This window comes from Pieris brassicae, chromosome 7 (assembly GCF_905147105.1).
Source record: "Pieris brassicae chromosome 7, ilPieBrab1.1, whole genome shotgun sequence".
In the NCBI taxonomy this organism is placed as follows: domain Eukaryota; kingdom Metazoa; phylum Arthropoda; class Insecta; order Lepidoptera; family Pieridae; genus Pieris; species Pieris brassicae.
In genome coordinates, this window is record NC_059671.1 from 6,555,772 (window position 1) to 6,579,327 (window position 23,556).

General features: G+C 32.9%; 3 protein-coding genes across 3 annotated transcripts; 1 reads left to right on the plus strand and 2 right to left on the minus strand.

The window, feature by feature from the left end:
• Positions 1–142: 142 nt before the first annotated feature.
• LOC123712623 (serine/threonine-protein kinase Warts) lies at positions 143–7,450 on the plus strand. Its single transcript, XM_045665830.1, has 5 exons — positions 143–410; positions 908–1,364; positions 2,309–4,388; positions 4,533–4,819; positions 5,048–7,450. Exons 2-5 carry the CDS (start codon positions 1,110–1,112, stop codon positions 5,468–5,470), a joined length of 3,045 nt encoding a protein of 1,014 aa, XP_045521786.1. The 5' UTR covers positions 143–410; positions 908–1,109; the 3' UTR covers positions 5,471–7,450.
• A 909-nt stretch (positions 7,451–8,359) lies between these two features.
• Positions 8,360–11,021, minus strand: LOC123712624 (valacyclovir hydrolase). Its single transcript, XM_045665831.1, has 5 exons — positions 10,795–11,021; positions 10,156–10,413; positions 9,785–9,938; positions 9,044–9,299; positions 8,360–8,681 (listed from the first exon to the last, which is right to left on the minus strand). The coding sequence occupies exons 1-5, from the start codon at positions 10,885–10,887 to the stop codon at positions 8,588–8,590; spliced, it is 855 nt and encodes a 284-aa protein (XP_045521787.1). The 5' UTR covers positions 10,888–11,021; the 3' UTR covers positions 8,360–8,587.
• A 2,150-nt stretch (positions 11,022–13,171) lies between these two features.
• Positions 13,172–19,146, minus strand: LOC123712063 (T-complex protein 1 subunit alpha). Its single transcript, XM_045664997.1, has 10 exons — positions 18,984–19,146; positions 18,346–18,469; positions 17,977–18,094; positions 17,301–17,482; positions 16,722–16,986; positions 16,301–16,553; positions 15,904–15,994; positions 15,143–15,335; positions 14,693–14,833; positions 13,172–14,142 (listed from the first exon to the last, which is right to left on the minus strand). The coding sequence occupies exons 1-10, from the start codon at positions 19,054–19,056 to the stop codon at positions 13,915–13,917; spliced, it is 1,668 nt and encodes a 555-aa protein (XP_045520953.1). The 5' UTR covers positions 19,057–19,146; the 3' UTR covers positions 13,172–13,914.
• Positions 19,147–23,556: the final 4,410 nt, after the last annotated feature.

Genomic DNA, 23,556 nt, shown 5'->3' on the forward strand with positions numbered 1-23,556 from the left:
AAATGGTTTAGAATAAAAATGTTATTATTTAATGATTAGTTTTTGTAGCATATCAAAATCGGTAAAATGGAAAATATTAATCGTAAATGTCACTTTGGCGTATCTTTGGCAAGACACTATGGAATGTGGTAATTCTTCAAAATGGTCGCTTTGTATGGTTTGCCAACTTGCATGTCTGTGTTTTAAAGTTCTTTGTTTTCGTAATTGGATTTATTCAAAAGCATAATAAAACGGTTAAGTGTTATAATTACCAGTGTAAGATGTACATGTGAACATACTCTAGAATTGTTATTTGGTGGTATAAAAAAGATGTCATCGGTAATGTGAGAGCACTCTAATATAATTTTATTTTACGTTATTATGACGTCTAGGATTCCTATTTGGATTTACAGGAACTAAACAAACGAAAGGTATAAACTTCTCATGTTTTATTATTAATTAACTGCAAGTCAAATAAGTAAAAGTAAGCCGACTTATTTTTGGCATTCCAAAGCATTCTGTCAGTTCGTTTCATACCTAATGAATATTCTAAAAATTGTGCCTGTGCTTGGTAACTAGTCACTGAAGGGTATTTGTACCTGTTGTACCGACTTTTGTTATCAATCATTTGTTTATAAATAAAGCAAATTTTTGTTGTAATATTTCTGTTTGTTAAATGTGAGTTGTAAATCGCAATTTGTAACCCATTAAAATGTATAACCCATTGGACAGATTGAGGACTTAGTTATAATATTACTAGCTGCTGCCTAATTTGTATAGAAATAAAGTTTGTGATATGGAGACCTAAGCAATGTTTCCATCTTTAAGATGGTACTTATGAGACGCTACAAGCATGAATACATAACAAAAAAACTTGATTGAAAAATGAATATGAATGTATGTTTTAATCTGTGTTTTTAATTTTCAGATATCATCTGTGATGCACTTTACCATGTTGAACTAGTGTAACATTGGCAAGGAAGTGTAATTGTGTTGGAACTACCTTGTATTGCAGATATCTAAAAAAAGACAATTAGAGTTAAAATGCGAACAGTGAATGTTTATGTGCGAGAGGTGTTCATGTGATGGGAGGGGTGGGGTGAGAGGTGAGGCGCTCGGGCGCGGGCGCCATGAACCCGCCGGCGCCCGGCAAGCCGGCTACGCGCACCTCAGGGTACAACCAAAAAGCGCTTGCCGAGATAAGAAACTCATTACTCCCATTTGCTAATATTGGGAGTTCAGAGCCACCTGGCTCATCCGCAGCTAGCACTGTAAGTTCAGGAGTGAGCTCTGGATTTAGTTCCTCCTCGGGCAATGGGCTAGATAAGGATTTGAATGTATTGCCTCAGTCACTTAATCAGCTCATTGCTTTGGGTTATGATGAGGTATGTACATCATTTTAACGGCTTTTGTTAAGTTTTTATGATTTATTTTATATGTTACATTGTCTAAAAGGGATATGGATTTAATTTGGCATTTTTTGCAAAATTATAATTGTATTGGGTTGTAGGTTTGTTGTTACCAATTTTGTGCAATTTGTTTCTATAGCTTTTAAAATATTACATTATATTGTTTTTAGTATTAAATAATTAAATATTTGAGTATATTAACATAAAGATATTAATCATGGTTTAAATCCAATTAAAAATCATCAGGTAATAAGTCTTTATTTAATTATTATAAATAAACAAACTCATTTTGTGCAGTTATAAGTAGTTTTAGGTTTAACTAAAGTGATTTATTAAAAAAAGTTGTAAAAGAGTTTTTAATTGCTCCTGCTTTTAATTCTGTAAATAATTGTATTTTTGTTTGTTAGACTACTGTTATTTTAGGACTATTTTTACAGGTTAAATATAATATCAGAAATTATATTCCTTCCTAACATTTATTTGTAATTTAATTTTTTTTCCAGCAAATGGAATAAATATATTTTGTTTATTATTTAATTATGTAATATCCTCATAATGCACATAATGATAACAATTTGTAATTTTGAAGTAAACAATTTTTTTGTAGTTACACTGTTGTTACAACATTTGCAGCTTCTTTTAATTTTAAGCCTCCTATAAGCTTTAATTAAGGGTAATTGATAAAAACAAATGTTGCCTCTGCTAATCACATACGAAATACTATGAAAACAAATTAGCCATTAAACCTGAAGTATTTCTATTATTCTATAAATCTGAAACTAATTTAGTTTTTATAATAACATATTACTTTCCATCCAAATCAAAACTATCAAAATTTTTAATAATTAAATGGGAATAGAATAGTAAAAGTATATTTTCCTGTCTGACTGCCATAATCAATAATTAATATATTTTTTCAGGACCCAGCAGTTAAAGCATTAAAATATGCTGGGGGACGGTTTGATGCAGCCCTTGATTATTTATCAAAAAAGCAGGAACCACTCAATGGTGTCTTAAAGTCGTCAAACTTAAGTGCTTTAAGTACTAAGCTTATAAGGAAACCTAGTTTGGAGAGAGAAATTAATCTTCATAGAGGTAGTCCTGCATTAGATTCAGGAGCGGGAAGTTCTCGGTCTGATAGTCCAAGACAGTCAGATGGACCGCCGTTGCCTCATGAAAAGTTAAGCAGGCAGTACTCGCCGTCAGGATTCTCAGAACCTCCACCTCCACCACCACCAAGATGTCCCTCAACACCGCCAGTACCGCCAGCGGTACATCAGTACATGAAGCGAATATCACCTGCTCCACCTTTGCCACCCGCCAGAGGCACAAGCCCTGTAGCCTCAGGGGCACCTACACCCTCTGCGCGGCAGCCAATGATAGTTCAAAATGGTCCACAAGTACAACAACAGCTGTCCCAACAAATACAAGCATTAAGTATTTATCAAACTACTACAGAACTGCCACCTCCATACCCTTTAACGGGCGTTCCCCCGCCGCCTCCCTACTCAGTATCTATGCAAAACAGACAGAGCCCTACACAATCTCAAGATTACCGAAAGAGTCCGTCCTCAGGAATTTATTCAGGAGGTACATCAGCAGGCTCGCCGAGTCCGATTACGGTAACGCAATCGACCGGTTCAGCGTCGGGCATGACTCGCCCTACGCCTATCCAGGCGTGGACAGCGAGACAAGCCGTCCAACCCCCTATTATAATGCAATCCGTAAAAAGTACGCAAGTACAAAAACCAGTTCTTCAGACTGCCATTGCCCCGGTCGCCCCACCCCCTGTGGCCAGCTCTGTCGTCCAACCCCCACCGCCGTCATATGCTAGCTCTATACAGCAAAAACAATCACAAACACCTCCTAGTTATCCGTTAGCTCCAAAGCCATCTTCACCTGGCTCCACACCTCCAATACCAACTGCTACTACTCCCACTATACCAACGACTGAACCACCGAGCTACGCTATTACGATGCAAGCCCTAGCCGTACAAAGAGGAATGAACCCAGTTCCGCCACCTCCTTATGGCAACCAAATTGATAATACAGCAACTGTCAATTCCCACCACTCACCATTACACAAGAAATTTTCGAACAATGAGCAAATGGAACTCAAGTGTCCCAATCAAACATGTAATCTATTAAAAGATAGTGCATGCGGCTCAGATAAAAGCGCCAATGGTTCAACCAACCGTCGATCAAAGGATCCGGAAAAGATTCGTCATCATTCACCTATTCCAGAAAGAAAGAATATCAGCAAAGAAAAGGAAGATGAAAGAAGAGATTGTAAAGTTAGAAATTATTCTCCTCAAGCATTCAAATTCTTTATGGAGCAGCATGTTGAAAACATTCTCAAGTCATATAAACAAAGGACGTATCGAAGGATGCAATTAGAAAAAGAAATGACCAAAATAGGTCTCAGTTCTGAAGCTCAGGATCAAATGAGGAAGATGCTTTCTCAAAAAGAGTCTAATTACATTCGGTTGAAGCGTGCGAAGATGGATAAGTCCATGTTTACTAAAATAAAGCATATTGGGGTTGGGGCATTTGGTGAAGTTACTTTGGTTAGAAAGATTGATACTAGTCATCTGTATGCCATGAAGACCCTTCGGAAGGCTGACGTCTTAAAAAGAAATCAGGTAGCGCACGTGAAAGCTGAACGTGATATTCTAGCTGAGGCAGACAATGAATGGGTTGTGAAGCTTTATTACAGTTTTCAAGATAAGGATAATCTATATTTCGTGATGGATTACATCCCGGGTGGGGATCTAATGTCACTCTTAATAAAATTGGGTATATTTGAAGCAAATCTGGCTAGATTTTATATTGCGGAACTGACATGTGCAGTAGAAAGTGTACACAAGATGGGATTCATTCATCGAGATATAAAGCCAGACAACATTCTGATTGACCGCGATGGACATATCAAGCTAACAGATTTCGGTTTGTGCACGGGGTTTCGTTGGACGCATAATTCGAAGTATTATCAACGAAATGGTAAGTTATTTCTATTGTATATAAAATGTCTGACAGATCTTGAAAGAGATAAAAGAACTTCCTTAGATTTTTGACGATTGATAATGATTTTTAAATGTTATCTTTATGATTATGTTTGCATATACTTAGAATTTATTTTGGCAGATCACGGCCGGCAGGACTCTATGGATCCAGTGGATGGAGAATGGGGTGCAATGGGTGAATGTCGTTGTCATCAGCTTAAGCCATTAGAGAGGCGACGTAAGAGGGAACATCAGCGATGTTTAGCGCACTCTTTAGTGGGGACACCAAATTATATAGCACCCGAAGTGCTTCAGAGAACCGGGTATACCCAGCTCTGCGATTGGTGGTCAGTGGGAGTGATCCTGTATGAGATGTTGGTTGGGTCACCACCTTTTCTAGCTGCTACTCCAGCTGAAACTCAACTCAAGGTATTTACTATATAATTTCATACTTTTAAAAAAAAAAAATGTCTATTGCAATGAAACAATTGTTTCAGTTTCACATCCAAAATTGTATTTATTATAATATTACTATAATACATTCCTGTTGAGTTTTTACAAATGTTCTTTACTTTTCTATATTAAAATTAGAAATATTACATAAATTTACGATTTTTAGCTTTCACCATATTCATGCTGTTTTAAAATTAATTTCAGGTAATTAATTGGGAGAGTACCCTCCATATACCGGATGCGGCAAATCTTTGTCGCGAAAGCAAGGATTTGATCCTCAAACTATGTTCTGGACAGGAAAAGAGACTGGGCAAAGATGCCATAGAGGTTAAAAACCACCCCTTTTTAAAAGGAATCGATTTCGACAAGGGATTGAGAAGGCAAGTAGCGCCCTACATCCCTAGAATTGACTACCCCACAGATACGTCAAACTTTGATCCAATTGATCCAGAAAAGTTGCGGAATTCTGGCAGTTCCGACTCCAATAAATCTGACAGTGAACTTTTGGACAATGGTAAGACCTTCCACGGATTCTTCGAGTTTACGTTTAGGAGGTTCTTTGATGATGGATATACGAACAAAATAAATCTCGATGATAACGATAACCAGGGGCCGGTGTATGTTTAGTGAAAGACTTGTGCCTTGAACTCTAATGCGCGTCTCCAAATGTTTTTTCCTATTGAAGGTTTGTAATATTGGAGATGAAGGTAGTTTCAAAAAATTCGACGTTCGTAACGTATTTTGTAGTAATTTTAAACCCGTATTGTTAATAATCCCGGTGATATGTTGTAATATTGTATCGTTATGTATTTGTAAGAGTAGTATTGTAATATATGTAACGGATGGATCACAGTAGTACATAGAGTAACTATGGTGCTGTTAGCGTTCTAGGGGATAGACTGAATGCAAATCGGGATAATTTAAGCTGTATCTGACACATGTTGACAAAAATGTTTTAGTTAGTAATTACCACTTTAATTTCGTGAAATTTGAACATTTATTTCTTGCATAATCAAATCGTGCAAATATAAATTTTAAAGTATCAAAAAGAAATATTGTTATATATGTTTGTTTTAGCGAATTTATTGTATAATTCTTTAGTTGGGCGAATGTTCATGCCATATGCACTTTGCAAATAAATTAACAATAAAGTAAAGTTTTGTTTTAATAATTTTCATAACTTATCCCGACATGTAAACAGTTTATTCTTTGTATACTATTTTTGTAACTAGAGAAATTATTTATGAGATAAGAACAAGCTTATGTGAAGATTGTTTCACTATATTTTCGTATGTATTTATCGAAGTAGTTCGCTTGTGTGTTTGTTTATATTATACTCCAATTAATATAAATGTAAAATAATGTTAATACATATTTCAAGAAATTTAAGAATAAAAATTATACCGGAAATATTTAAAATAAAGAAAACCGAACTGAACTCAAATACAAATTTTACTAAAGATAAACACAATTCTATAACAAAAAAAAAACGCAAACATTATACTATATTTATATTTGTTGCGACACACAAAAACATAAGGTGTGCCATTTAAGAAAATGGCATCCCATATATTTTTGTTACTTGTAACATTAACTTATGAAGTCATTAATTTAGCTGTCAATGTTAGGCATACATATTGTGCTTCCTTTGTCTACAAGACTAGCTCATACTGTGTGCCTTATTGGTGTAGTCCAAGAAACGGGAGAATTGATGGTATTATTAATTTTGTAAAAATAGCATACTTTATGCTCATTAATTATTAGTACTCATTTGAGATGTTAAAAGATTCAAAATGAGGGTACGTAAAACTAGCTACTCTCAAAATACTTTTACTGACCCACCTTTTTCTAATAAACATATCAGTCTAATAATATCGCGTTTCTGGGATTACATCTTATTCAGTGTAAACGTTTTTTACTCTTAGGATATTTTCAACGTAGAAGTACTAAAATGTAGATCCGTTTTTAACAGGGCACTACGGCGTGCAATAAATATTTATTAACCCAAAAATGAAACTCATTGTTGCTTAATTTGACGTTGAAATTGACTTTGTTTTGGATTTAATAATACAATTTTGTAGAGGGAGAGGGCAATAGTATTTAAACCCTTCTATGTCAATTTTTGTCTCTTAATATAATTTGAATCAGGATGAAAAAGTCAACATCAATAGTTACCGGAGTTTGGTTTAGCAAGCAATACACACAGCATCAAGTTATTACAAGTAATTATAATTTTTATTACATTATGACTACAAGATTTCAATAGCTTTAGTAAATATAACTGGTATTATGATTAACGTAATTATCGTGACATTTACATCAAAAATTCAATGTTAATTCATACATAAAAGTTTGTAATGCAGCGGAATCTCTATAACTTGAATGTCGAGGGAAATCCAACTCGAGTTAATGAATTTTCTACTTAACAAGAACTTCGGTAGACATGTGACTTAGCTGCTGAAAATTCGACTTAAAAAGGCGCGATTTTTATGTGTTTTTTTCGATTTGTAGAGTCAGTCGTATTTGTATTTGAATAACAATTCAACTTAAGTTTTGTAGTATATATTTTTTTTATATATTAATTAAGTAAAGTGTACACTAAAAATATCCGTCATCTTTTGATTTAAACTATATGCAGATTTTTTATAAACATAACGTTCAGCTGTGTTACTGAGAAAGTTAGTAGAGGATGAATATACTCATTGCATCTCTACAAAACAAAAACAATAGACTAGAAGCCCCAAAACCGAAACTTCGATCTTCCGAATGGATTTTTTTAGACTTAATAAGGATTTCGACTTAACAAGATTCGAGTTATATTCCACTGTAATTTTATAATTACTATCTATTATAAAACATTGTTAGGTTCAATTAAGATCATGAAACATTTAGACGTGAGTCATAATCTATGTCTAAGGTTGTCTCCCTCTATGATGAAGATGAATCTCAAATATCGTTTCACTCTATCATAAAGTTCATGAGTGAACGAGACGGGTGTCCTGACTCTAAATTAATATTATGACTTAAAATGAGTCAATGTTTTTACAACTTTTTTCACTAACAAATTGTGGTTTCAAAGTAATTTTAGAAGAGTGACTTGCAGCAAAACTTCAAGGTGTTCGATTTGTACAGAAAACGAGTCATTTCAACTTTTAAATTATATGTTTGTACATTGTTTTTATGAAACATGCTTATAAGTAAATGAAAATTAAAGTATGGGAATTTTCTTGGTTTTTATCTTACCTACCGAATTTATAGTTGGTTTCGATTTCGAAGGCGTCAGACCATGTGACCATTGAATAATATAAAATTAACGAATGTACCTATATTATAATTACATAATCATTTCATGGTTCAAATGGTTGATAATACAGTTATTAGAACAGTGCCTAGTAGTAGTATTGCAGATCATGAGGTTTCTGATAAAAATAATTATCCTTTGATTGGATATATGGTGAACTTGTCTGAATCTTACTAAATTACTTAAGATTAGGGATTTATAATAAAAGACTGAAAAGTGGAATATAAAATAAAGAGGTCCGTTATATTTTTGGATATAGTGTCTAAAATATTAATGTAATGCGCGTATGCTGTATTTACAGTAAACATCGAAACATAAGCGTTTTAACAAATACCTAATAGAACATGTTTTAAATCGTTACAAGAATAGAAAATCCATAAAAAAGATAAAATTGTATATTTGCCTTATAAAACAATATATTTTTCTTAACTACTATGATAATTTCATTTTAAAAGTAGAAATTCTTGAACTATTCTATTAAAATCATCTGCATAACGAATGTGTATATTATGTTTTCCCTCTGGATATAAATGTATCCTGAAAAAATATATATATATTCAAACCACCACCATTCATGTACTTGGCCGGTAACCATCGCTTTAGAATCTTGGCACGGGATACATCATAGAAGTTATTGAACTTCCAAACAGACAAGATCATCATCTTTTTTGTGCCTCCCATGACTTTTAAGTGTTTTCTTTCAGATTAATATAACACTGCCTTCCTGCTAAACGCAGATATATATATTCGTCAAGATATTTCGTACGAGGCAAAAAACGCCGGCCTTACTAGTTTGTGTATTAGAGAAGAGATGATAATCAAATTCTTTCTGAGAGAATAATAATATTGGTTATCAATTGAAACACATCGCGTGTATGTATACAATAATTTAATCTTACCTAGATCCAGTTATATGGGTATGCAAATGAGACACATGTACTCCTTCCACTAATGGGTCTTTCTCACCATGTAAAATGAATGTTGGACATTTGATATCTTTTAGTAGATCTGAGCAAATGTTGCCATCTTTTGCTTTAAACAATGCCTCCATGGTGTCCACCCATTTAGCCCAATATGACTTAAATATTTCTTCCCCATACAATTCTATCATGGGCTCTCTCATTTTTGTAGACCAGGTGTTGACATCTTTTATCTCTGGATTAGTAAAATAAATACACTTAATTTACTTTCCTCATAATGCTTATATAACTTACTTGACTTCGCCTCTAGTGTTGTGTTTACTTAACAGCCAGAAATAGGATTAAAAAAGGTAGTTCTAAGACTCTGTTCCTTCTTAAATCATCATGTTTGAGCAACTTTCAAATCCACCTTCCTACTAGTTAAGTTTTAAGCAACAAATATTTTTTTTAATAAAAAATGCACAAAGTTTACTATACAAGCAAACTATTGTGATATTCTTTGACCCTAGACCACTCTTCAAAATCTCACATGATTAATGGATGAATCCTCTTAAACAAATTATATTTTCACGTGGGGTTACTCTCCTCATATGTAAAGCCCATTAATTATTTTTGTAAATGTTTCACTAAATATTATGGTACTGATAAGAACTATGTTGACCATATCTATAACACACTATACACTGAAAATAAATGCTTATATAAATTGCTTATACATACTTTTATATGCTTCTATTTCCTTAGGCAATATAAATGAATTGGCTCCCCAGATAACTAATTTCTGCACAACATCAGGGAATTTAGCAGCTAAAATCATACTAGTAATTCCACCATCACTCCAGCCCAGCAGTGAATATTTAGGAATATTCAATTCCTTGAAAACAAAAATAAAGTGTTACCATTAGTTCATGACTTTTTTCTAATATTATATGTATAATTATAAAAGTTTAGAACATAGTCTTATTTGTAAATATTTCATAATCCTGTTACAGTATTAAATAAAGTCAGTGGAACAGGCAGACTCAATGCTAATAAATAACCTGTAATACAAGAAGTTTATATAGACTTGATGTTTATATTTTAAGACATACCTTCATAAATTGATGAGCAATGTCAGCATCTTTATGGTAAAAGTCAATAGTGAATTCTCTTTCTGGAGGTCTGCTTTTACCAAAGCCTGGTGGGTCCCATGCAACTACACTAAACTTTTCATAGTCAATGCCATTTACTTGATGTCTAAAGTCAGTCCAAATTGAGCCTAAAGCACCAGGAGCACAGAGAATATTGTGAGGTCCATTCCCAACTCTCACATAATTAATAGAATAGTTGCCAACTTGTATAATATCTTCCTAAAGTAGATATTAAATAATTACTGTGGAAACATAAAATAACTAAACTAAACATAACTTTATAAAATACTTGACACCAGATTGTTTCCTTCATTTTAAAGATTTGTTTCTGCCACCGCTGCTTAATGGTATTTACTGCTGAACAAATTTTGTTGAATTTTGGCATGTTCTACGAAGGAGCCGTGTATTTATGACTTACCACTTTGTAACGTAACGTATTCAGTTCAGATATCTAGGAGAATTAAATAATTTGGAATATATCTTTATATTCTATCAATTTTACTTCTTCGTATATAAAACCATTTTTAACGAACCAGATGTGATTAAGGCATCTCTTTTGTTTGGATTTTTTAAGATTAAATCTTATGTAATGTACATTACCTTTGGAGATGGTTTCGAACAAAGAAAAGCTCGCGAACTGCGATGGTTTGTATATTTAATTGATAAAGCAAGTACATTTCTTACAGCTAACATTTGTAACCGATTTTAATTTATATAAATTATGAAACTACTTTATATTTTTATTTAAATGAAAGCGTAATCTTAGAAATCTGCTTTAAAAATATTGTAATTATTACTTAAAATATTTCTTATCACTAGGTTTAAGGTTGTTACTTGTTATCATATCATTTGACAGTCGACGTCATAAAAATAGTGACGGAGTATCAGCTGCCTTCTGACAGTGACATTTTTAATCTGGTACCCGATTTGTAGCTTCTTTCTTACTTGAACTCTGATCAGGAAAGCGCGGGAAACTTCGTTCATGATAGACGTATTTTTCATGGTGGTGAAAATTTTATTTAATTGTGCTAGTTAAAACGCCGAGGATAAGCTGGTAGTTTTAATTTTTGTATTATATGTAATCTTTATATCTATTTGTGTATAGGGGCATTGTGAGGTCGGTAAGTTATTGTAAATTCTGTAAATATTGTATGACGAGCCCCCTGATCTAGGTCGGGGAGATGATGGCCATGTTCGCCTGAATCTCCCAGTGGGATCAAATTCTGGTTCACAAGATGACCTGGACAAAATGGATATAGATTGTTGGTCTCAGACAGGTGAAGGATGTAGCAAACGAACTCGTTATTTGCGCCTTTGTCGACAGTGTACGAAAATTAAGAAAAAGAAGGGTAGTGATTTTAGCGGTGATTATTGTCAATGCGGAAGACATCGAACAACATAGAAAATGAGTCAATTTTAATAAAAAAGGTTACTTCTAATTTCTAAACATATATCTCAATCTATGTCACCTCCGCACTCGAAAAATAATAATAATTCACATAACAAATCCCCTCAACCATCAACATCTTAAACGGAAAATTCAAACATCTCTCAAGACTTTAACGCGGGAAATTCAAATAACACCAAAGCTACAGTAACCATTACACATTCCCATTCGATTGGCCGTACTGAATATGTTCCTACTGATGTTTCTCCTTATTTAATATAATTGTTCAACGTATACAACGTTCACCGAAAAAGTTAAAAGCCTTCCCACTTTTAGCGAAACAAGAATGGGGCTAGTTCGTGGGGTTCCTGTAGATTGGAATGTAGAGGAAGTTCAACAAAATGTATCCGTACCTATAGGCTGCGGCAAAATATTTAAAATAAGACGTTTGAATCGCAAGGTGAAAATTAACTTAGTTTCTTGGAAACCCTCTGAATCAGTTGTAATAATATTTGATGGACAAGTTTTACCAAAAAGGATTTTTATGTGCAGTAATTCTCTTCCAGTAGAAATATATATTTATCCTACGATACGATGCTATAAATGCTTCCGTTATGGTCATACCACAGTTCAATATCATTCTAAGACTCCAATATGTTAAAACTGTGGAGGTCAACATGTAGGTGTGTCATGTGATAGGTCAGCTGAAGATCCTCTGAACTGTGTAATGTGTGAAGTGGTCCCATTCAGCGATAGATAAGTTATGTCCTGAGTTTGTGAGACAGACAGAAATCAAAGTTAAAATAGCTCAGAGCTGCATGTCTTATGCCGAAGCCAGTAAATATGTTCCATCTAATAAACCTTCATACGCAGATGCATTAAGGTCAACATTTCCGGAAGTACCAAAACCCGCATATTCTTCCGAAGCGAAGTCTGTATCTCTTAATAATTCTACTAATCCCTCATAAAAAGATAGTATTATTAAAACCTCGCTCTCCTCCTAAACCTCGTAAGGGTTATGATCGTGTTGCTCATAATAACGTATTAAAAGAATTCCAAGTTCCAGAGCCTAAAAATTATAATATTCTTTTCTTGTTCCCAATATGACCGTACCTCCTTTCTGTATTCCTTACAATTACTACATGTTCCGTTTCCAACTAAAATCTCCTGCCTTTTGCTTTATCCTTTATTGTATTATCTTCTTTCATAATCAATAATAATATTAAGATGTAATATGTTTATGTACATATTTTATTTTTAACTAGCTTAGCCCTTTGTTTTCTTTTGATGTCTGGTTATGTGTTTCGCGTGTAGTTTCCCAACCTTTTACTTGAAACTGGCATAAAGTTAAAACTATTGCCATATTATTAAAAGTAAATAAAAAAACTCTGATCAGACTTCTGGCGGCTTAGTTAAGATGCCTTCACAGTAGTGTCGAAAAGAAAGTCGAAAACTTAATTTGTATGAAAACTTGTTGACACGAACTATTATTTTCAGTTTCGCGCATATATTGTACTAAATGTGTAATTTATATTGCTAAAAGAGAAGTATAAATAATATGCTAGTTCCATTAAGAAAAAAACACAGAAAAATAGTAATTTATTTTATTACTGCCAGAAATAGGCCCTAGCGAACTAAAGAAGTTTAAACTAATGTTATAAGCAATATTCGGGAATTAAATATTAAGTTTTTAGTATATTAAGATAATAATAAAGATACCAGTTATGTAATAAGGTAAGACACAATAAATGGTTTACAAAATATTCCAGAACGTACAAAATTTCCCAAATATCGGGTTTAGCGTAAACCAATAATATATTGGTTCTATCACCTTGTGAAATAGGCTTCCAAAAATAGCCTACCTTATATTGTGAAGATAACATAAGAAAGTGAATAATACTTCAGTTTGTTATATGAAACATGTTCATAATATTTAAACAATAAATTCACTGGAAACCACAAATTATTAATTTAATTTGGTATATGAGCATAAAATAGCAACACAAAATTATTCTCTGTAAAAATGCAATGCAGTACTGACTCGTACAAATTTAATAAAATAGTTTAAGTCAAAACTCAGGATCTGTATTCCAAGACCAAGAACAATATCTTAGTAAGTATCCTATTTAAGCTACTCATATGAATTGAAATAACCAATAGACTATTTTTGACCATAATTTGTACCACTGCCTGACTTTCTTTAAGAGAATTAAATAATTTTGTTTACTTACAATAGTTTATATTATAAGATGATATTGATGATTATAAAGCATATTTTTGTGAATGGAATACGATCCTATATCCCGACTAACACATTATTTTAATTATTTAATCTAGTCTAATTCGCCGGCGTTGCACGCATCTTCGTACGACTTTCCTTTCTGTTCTGGGTCCAATTTAATCATGTCATCAATACGTAAAATGGTTATCGCTGCCTCTGTGGCGAATTTTAGGGATTTTATTTTTGATATCGCCGGTTCGAGGACTCCAGCCGCTAAGTTATCACGTAAAACGCCTTCAGTGAGATCAAGACCCACCCATTTTAGGTTTGCATGTTCCACCTAGAAAAATCATAAGTATCATCATAAAGTAAGTGTAATGATACACGCCAAAATAAATTCAGTGTAAGATTCTATGGGCTCACCATAACATTTTGTATTTTTTAAATGTTATTATTATATCATTCTAAAATGTGCAACTTGGGTTGCAAATCTTACTTTATAATAGATTACACTTACTAGACAAACATACAGTTAGGATACACTGAATACAGTTACATTTCTACTTATGTATTACTGTTTAAAGTCAGCAATTTTTTTTTAAATTTACAAACATTCAAATCTTCAACAATAATGTTGACTTGTATAGCATGCCGAATGCAGAGATACTTTAATAATTTTATTATAAAATTGTGATAATTAAATCTGAATTGTATTTTTTAGTATTATAATTTAATTAATGTAATAGTAGTCTCTCTGTCTCAAACTAATAATTAGTTAAAAAACAAAACCAATATGAAAATTATTAAAAATATAAGAACACTTACTTCATTATTACACTATATCATGCACCAGAAGAATAAATATTTTTTTATAATATTATAAATTGTACCTTAGTCTGTGAGGAGTTGTGATAGGCCCGTAGTTTAGCAACAAGATCTGTGGCGTCCCGCGCCGCATTCACTGCTAACGTTTTCGGTATTACCAGCAAGGATTGCGCAAACGCAGCTATCGCTAATTGTTCGCGAGAACTCTGAAATGTCAACCATTTTGTATTTGCTTTTGTGGTACAGTTTAGTAAATATTTTGCAGGAAAAACGAAATTTTTGTTTTTTAGGATAGGAGGTAATCACAAAATAAACATTGTTACAAAGAAGGGCACTGTAACTGAAATCCACAAAGGCCACTAAAGTAGCGCTAACAAAAAATATATTTTAAACTGCGTAGTCATTTACTAGTAGACGACTCACATAATAACGACGTTATATAGAACAATCTATGGAGTCGAGACAAAACATTAACAACGGACAGAAGAGATATTCATAGACCAGGGTATACTAACCAGGGTTGTAGCAAAGTTATCCAAATATATGGACAGGGCTGCCTCTACCGCTCCGCCACCGGGTACAAGTTTTCCAGATTCCAACACACGTCTAACCGCACATAACGCGTCGTGGGCGGAACGCTCCATCTCGTCACAGTAAGCGTCAGTTGGTCCACGGAGGATTATTGAAGCTGCTGTACGAGCTACGGGTCTGAAACAAAATTATGTCAAGGATCTAGTCATATCCATGCCGTTTATTGAATATTATTAAGACTAATTTAAATAAGTAAACCAGTGGACAATCCTAAATTGATTTTAACAATAGATTGCATATATTTCTTTGATGATTTAATTTTATGGACAAGAAAGTAAATAGACATCTGAGTTTGACACAAGTCGATTTTTGCCTTCATCTTCTCTTCTTTTACTCAACAAAACATTTTTCTTTTGCCAATATATCAAAACTTTATTGCTATTCCCGTACTTTACATGTTTAAAATTATACACAAATACAAAGATTTTTCAAGCAGTGGTTATCTGTGATGAGACAGATATTAGTAACAACTAATATTGTTGACTCAGAATGCAATAAATTATTGACATTTAATTAATATAGAGAAAGAAATCTTATTTACTATCGAAGTTATATTTTCAAATGAAAAACACTACACAGTTTGTACATAATTAACTAGTTTTTATATCTACAGTTTAAATTACACTATGCAGATATTTTCGCAGGTGCGTCGGCAGCCTTTAAGATATTATAAAAGTTGACATACCCCTTAATTAAGATGAGTTGATCATCACAAATCTGTTCCTGAATAACTTCCGCAGCTTCGCCGATCATACTGGCGTCGAATACTTCCTCACCTGTTAAATTGGTGAATATATATTAATGTAATTAAGTGGAGGCTATAACTACGATACTGGTGCTAAATGAAAACATTTTTATATCTATGGAAGTCAGTTTAATTGTTTCAATTAATTTTTAGATTTTTTTTCTGATAGTTTAAATTTATGTAAGATATATTCAATTAGATAAATTCCCAATAAATATTATGAGCAAAGGGTGGTCCAAAGACAGACTTGGTTCACTCTCATGAAATTTGAAAGGTTTTAAGTTAAAAAGATGTTGTATAATAAAATTCAAATATCTTTTTAAATTGTAATAGTTACCATCCATGTTCGTCAGCGAAGTCAAATAAGCGGCTCCGGTAGCTTTAGCGATCCTCTTAAGATCCGCCTTCTTGCATCTTCTAACTCCCATTGCTCCAGCTTCAACGAAATACTTGAGGCAGAGGTCATCAATACCACCGCTGCAAAGTATGACATTTACTCCAGTAGACAGTATTTTTTGGAGACGTTCCTTGGTGATATCTAGTTCACGAGCTCGGATAGCTTCCAGTTTTTCTGGGTCCGATACAAGCACCTGAAACGTTTAAATATACATATTTGTATAAAATGAATTTGGTCACAAAATAAAAATAAGAAAGTGTTGTACTTTAAACAAAGAAAATACTTAAGTTGTTAACAACAATGAATATAAGGTTCGTTTTCTGTCGGAACAAAATCATATAGAAGAATAAATAAAAATTACCTGAACACCCATTTTCATCTTAGTTTTCTGCAGTGAGAAGTCCAAACAGGCAATTTTAGCATTCAAAATCTTCTTGGGCATGGCTTGGGAGGCTACAGTGCAATTAAGAGCATATCCTTTAACAAGGACACTCTCCCGGGCACTTCGCCCATGAGCCTTTAGGATATTAACAGCTTTGATTGGATACATGGGGTTTCCTTTAGGGTCGAGGGTCTTGACAGCTTGAGCAGCATCAACTACGATTTCGGAGAAGAAATCTGCGTCACTGATTAAGTGTTAAGGGTTTATTATTTATAATAAAGAATTATTTTAATAGAAATTGTAAAATATGTATGTACATTTAAATCCATTAAATTGTAATTTTTCATGCATTTCAGGTCCAAGGTCTGGGTTGACCACCCTTGTTTGCCCTATTCTGTTATCATTGTTTAAGAATCAAAAATAATTATTTAATTAAATGTTCCAACAAAAAAAAATTATAAATCACCTATACATGAACACTAATAACAAAAAGCAAATTTCTAAAAGTATTAGAGCCAATCATGTTTCAAGTTATAATGTGTATTATTAAAAGGATACGCTCCAATTAGCTTTGAAGACATTGTAGTTTTGGCTGCATTAATGAGAGATGGCCGGCCAAGTGACTCAACAGTCACTGTGAGGTTATCCTGAATGTACTTCACTGCTTCTTTGCAAGCCAGACGGTAGCCAGAGATTATGCTTGTGGGATGAATCTTGTTTTTTACAAGTTCATCTGCATTCTGAAAGTATAATTTAAAATATTAATAAATTTAACAAAAACTTAAGTTCTATAACCAATGTATGTGCTTGAATGAATTTAAAGAAATGAATAGGAAAAATACTATTTCAAGTGCCAACTCTACGAAGATCTAGATAGAACTTCTTTAGTTATGTGTTTTACATTTTTTTATATTTATTAATGTTTTCTTTATTAAAAATCCAATGGAACCATTGATAAAGATAGAAGTTGTGTCTTACACTATATACTTAATGAAGTTCTTCAATTGTCTGGCTATATGTATTGTTAAGTTAAAATGGGAACTTTGTAGTTTTATTTATTCTGTTACACAACAAAAGGGCTTTTAAATTATTATGTTAAGAGTAAATTGAAAAAGCTCTATATTAAGTTATTAGGTAAATTTTTAAATAGCAGATCCCGCTCTAAGAAAAACAGAGGGCAGTTTCATAAGTAAAATTATTAGAATATAATAAAAGTAATATATAGAATTTATACCTTTAGTAATTCAGCAGCAATAATAACAACAGAAGTGGTACCATCTCCTACTTCTTCATCTTGCAACTGTGCTAACTCTACTAATACTCTAGCGGCAGGGTGTTCCACTTCTAACATCCTGAAAAAATAAATAACATATGTTCTACAACTTTAAGGCAGGTTGCTCATTAAATACACTATTTATATATATTAATATCAATTAAGACAAGGGAATTTATAGATATATATTACATATACCAATCAGTATTTTGTAAATAATTAAAGAAATTCAAATTGTTAAGAAAATCACAAATGTGTTTCTTTAACAAAAAATTTTATACTCTTACTAATTTATTATATGTTTCTTGTCTATTTGGGTTATAAACATACTTAAGAATAGTGGCACCATCATTAGTAACTGTCACATCGCCAATGTCGTCCACAAGCATTTTATCCAATCCAACTGGACCAAGAGAGCTTTTTACTATGTTAGCAATAGCTGCTGCTGCCATAACTGGAAGTATGTTAAAAATTATTTCGATTTTTTAATTATCATAAATTTCTTTTATAATGATATGTTGTAGGATTCTTTGTGAAATATTAGAATCATGCATTCAAATATTTAATTTATAAGACTTTATATCATTTAAAAGTCAGAGGTAATTTTTAATAAGTTAACAACATCCAAAGGTGGAAAAGAAATGCTACATAATTCTGGACTGAGGATAGTTAATGAAATAGGTTCAATAGTAAAAGTATAAACTTATTATTACACAGGATCCGTAAATGAAATATTGAAATGTTTGGTTTGGAAAAAAAATATATAGGTTAACATTTGAGACATAATTAAAAGAACATTTTTTTACAATTGGAGATTTAAAATATATATTTTTTAACTACTTATAAGTAGTAATGGTAAAAAAATGGTACTTTAAAAAGAGTTTCTAACATAAATGTTAAAAATCAAAACCATAAGGATGCATGTGATCTACCGGGTATTGTTTAAAATAGTGTGTGCAGTTACTTACCATTTTGGGTTCGTACTGGAGCTCCGGAATGTCTCGTTCCAGCAACTGATAAAGGGGCTGCTAATGTCGACATTTCTAACAAAATTTGTAATTTTTTCAACAAATAAATCAACCACACTTTATTCTCGAAGCGACAAGAAAATGTTGCTATTTTATATTTGAAAAAAGAAGGCTCATGCTCCACAGTTTATAAATAAGTAAATAGGGTAAGTCATAGATAATAAATTTAAAATACATAAGTTCCATATGTTATCTTTTTATCTGCACTTGTGGCGCACCCGCCACCATAGATAATACTACTTAAATTACTAATTTTACAACTAACACATCTCCATTATCCATAATATAAAATAAAACACTTAGACTAAATACTTAGGCAAAATATATAAATACTGAAAAGAAGAAAACGAAATTAAACCTTAAACGAACGACAATGATTACTTAATATTTTAATGAAAAAGCTGGACTTTTGCTACTAATCAAAAGCTGCTAATCAAAGTCCAACTTCCTGTTTTTTCCGTTTCTCTCTTTTTGTTAAAGTGGAAAATCTTCATGATTAGTGTTATAGTTTTGAACATTGGTGAATTACCCAGATAATTTGTGTTCGTACGAGGCACATGGAAAATTTGTGAATATCTTGTCGTTTGTCGCTTTTTGAGCGATTTTTAGAGAAATTAACGACAGAAAATTGAGACTGTCGATCCGCCCATTAGCGTGCAAAAATATTACAATGTAGACTCACGCCTCTTGGATATCGTGGCGAAGCTACGGCAATGCCATCGGTCGGTTAACGGCGGCAACTCGAGGTTGTTTTTCTCATAGACGTGCACATATTATGATTCGCATAAAAGTCACTGCACGTCTTGGATGTTTGTTGATTGTATCAGAATAATCGCTATCATGAGTCAAACTATTATTAAGTGTGGATTTCAGAATATTTACGCAGACTTTTTTCGCGGAAAATCTGTGTCGAAAGGTAAGTAATTACACGAACCATGAAACTTTCTTTCAAATTCACTGCATATATCATTTTTACTACGTATTTATTTGATTGTAAGATAGGTTATCGTATTACTAGTAACGGGATGTTCAATTTAGGACGTAAACTTTTCCAAAACTATCATGTTCAGGAGGTCGTCGAAATCCGTGATGGTGGAGAAGGAATCATCAGTGGAAAAGTAATACCACAAACAGAATAAGTAATCGACCTTACGACGTAAAAGTGGAGGCATGTATTAATTATAAAATGAATTCATACTTGAGTAATAATCTAAACAAATATATTTTCAGAAACTTTTCAACCATCCATGCAATTTATAAACGGAAAAATGAAGATATATTTCTTTAAATAAATATACATATATATTGAAGAAATAAGTATTGTTCAGAAATGTGGAACCGATAATAATTTAATTTATTTACTTATTTACTATTTTATCGTTTTGCATATAGAATATATTATATATACTAAAACAATGAAATAAAAAATAACTTGCACGTTACTCTATAAAAGATTTATAATGAATCCCGATTAACATTCTGCATGTTGGTTTCGATTTTTTTTGTGCGTGTATTACTTAAAAACATGGAATACAAAAATTAATTTTGAATAGGGCATAATTTGTTTAGCAATTCCTGTTTGTACATACACCTTAGTGTAAATTTTTTGTGTGCCTGTTCCCGCTTTTTCCGTTTGCTTTCCTATAGGAACTGATGGTTTATCAGGTGAACCTAGATCGTACGGTACGAAGGACAGAAGGCACTTGCAAGGCGGGTTTATCGCTTCTAACCTCGAATCATGTAGCAGCGGTCCGGATTTTTATAAATAACAAATGTATGCATTCGAAAACCGATCAACTGCAATGTTGGAATCGGCCACGAGAATGTAAATTGGAAAAATATAAAAAGGGTTGTACTATCGCTCAAATGTTCCCAGGTAAGGAACATCTGATTGATTGTAATGCAACGTATACATCCTACAACGTCCAAAATGTACCGTATGAGACAGAAGGTTCATAGTTCGGCCAGTACATACAATCAGAGAAAGATATTGAACCGCTAAAAGAAATTACAAGTGAGGAAGATAAAAAAGAAAAGAAGAAGCGTATACAATTATGGACCAAATTTATAGATTACAAGAGTCAAGACGAGATTAGAGCTGCTATGAAGTTTCGTCACCCGATGATTTAAAAATGCGACTTCAAGCTGTTGCTGTGCTCATTCTTTGTTTTTCTTTTCAGAAGCCGCTCGTGTCTAGTTAAGGCCAGTTCTGTTTTCTCTTTTTTTTTGTACACGGACGAGAAAATTGTCGGCACATACGCTGGGCTGCTTTCGACGTAGGACTGCTTGCCTCCAACAAAATGAGAACTGCAGATTCGAGTGTTCTTACTCGGTTGCCACGTCTCGTACATCAGACAATGTACTAAAAAAATATAGCAAACAACACACGAACAGATAATTTGGAGTTTGCATATTTTCGATTCGTTCCTAATGTCAAATCCTTATAATAATATTTACATACATTCTTCTGACAGCTTCTATCAACTTATTTCTTTTTTCAACTTCTTAACACCATTTCGGAATCGAATAAAAAGTTAATTCACGATTCCGAGATTGGAATTTTTTATACCCCACAAAACAACAGTTCCTCGTACCACCCATTTTTTTTCTTTGTTGGGAGCACTTTTTAACATTCAACTGGTTGAATAAGGTAAACCGTAAAGCTATTCGCGCGCGAAACGCTCACGAGTTGCCTAAATCTGCCACAACGCCGAGCCGCTAGCGATATCCAAGAGGCGTTAATTAAATTATTTACAAGTAATTAAGCAAATAAATAAACGAAATATTGACACTGTTTAAAACTAAGGAATTTCACAAATATTTTGTAGTATATTTTTTATACTTTATGTACACCAGATAAAACTTGCACGCTATCGACGTAAGCAAAATAAAGGCATTTTGTACAATTTATGTTTTTAATCCTAGAATGTCAATTCTTGAATATTAGAATGCTCTATATAATTACCTCTACTTATATTTGGTGCTCTTTGCTCGAATTCTGTGAATGTAATTCAATTCAATTCAATCACTTCGAAAATGTTTTTTTTTAAATATTATGGCAATAATTTTAACTTTATGCCAAATTCAAGTAAAAGGTTGGTAAACTACACGCGAGAAAAAATAAACAAAGACATCAAAAGAAAACAAAGGGATAAGCAAGCTAAGTTTCGAAAAAGTTAGATCGAGGTTCAAATTTAAAAATTAATCTTTGACATTGTCTTGACACTGCAAGTTGTCATTGTTGAATATTAAGCTCTAAGCCCCGGGATTTGCAGTCTTTATTTTCTCTAGCTATTAATTCATTCATATCTTAAATTAAATTGTGTTAAATTTTTATAACATATATTTTAAACAAACAGGTCGGTCATACGTCTTTGTTCTCCTGTGCATAGCCTTGATCCTAACAAACAACCTCACGTCGCCTGCTTTAGCAACTAAGCCAACACTTTACAGCTTGGATAAATTGCTGTATAATGAATAATCTATTGTCTTAAATTGTATATAAATGCATGTACAAACTGTACTATAATATTTACAATTGTATTTCTCTAAGTCGATATAATGTTATATTCTTATTTTAAGTGTTATAACTATTATTACACTTTTCCCTTAAATTGTTCATCCTTATCAATGAGAATGAAGACCGAACAGATATAACAACGAAGTAAAGTCCACAATAAGAAGATGGAAAATGTTTAGAACTGGCCAGTTAGAAACTTTTTTTGAATTTCAATTTTAGAACTCTTTGGTAACTAAATGTAGAAGAAAAATGATGTGTAAGAAAATGTAGTAAATTGCATTCATTTGTCATTTGTTTTTGTCAGTTGGCTCATTCTTTGGTCGGAAGGGTCATTTCGCGACAGTTGCGCTAGAAGATGGAAGGTCAGTTACTGCAGACTAGTATGTCAATCGCTGTTTGCCTGTTGCTTTGGAAAAAAATCGAAAGCAGCGCCCTCGAGGCAGGACTTTCATTTATTCCCAAGATCTAAAGATAAAATTCGAGGTATTCGCTTTACGAGCCCTGAAGCCACTGTTTTTCTCAATGGTTCCATCGAATGCGACGATGTGAAGAGAGGAACGGAGATTACTTCGTAAAACAATATAAGTTTTGACAACTTTCTAAATTAAGCCGTTTTTATTTTGTAAACATTTTCAGTGTTACCAAGGTATACCGTATCCTATTACTTATTATAATGACAGCGACCCCGATGCAAGTTGTGTACGTAAGTTGGATGTAGTTTCTCACATATGTAGCGCTGATGTCACAACCTTGGGATCGCGCGGAAGAAAATTCTTATTCACAATTGATTTAAAAGGCAGTTCAAAGTTAAAATATACTAAAGTACCTAATACCCAGACTTACGCTACCCGGTTTTAATAAAGTGAAATATCAAAAAAATATGACCATCAAAAAAATCCGAATTATCAGTCTGAAATGTATGTAAAGACAATATTCTTTATCTTTGAATTCAAGCATTGAAAATGATACGGGTATCCCACGAACAAATTTTCA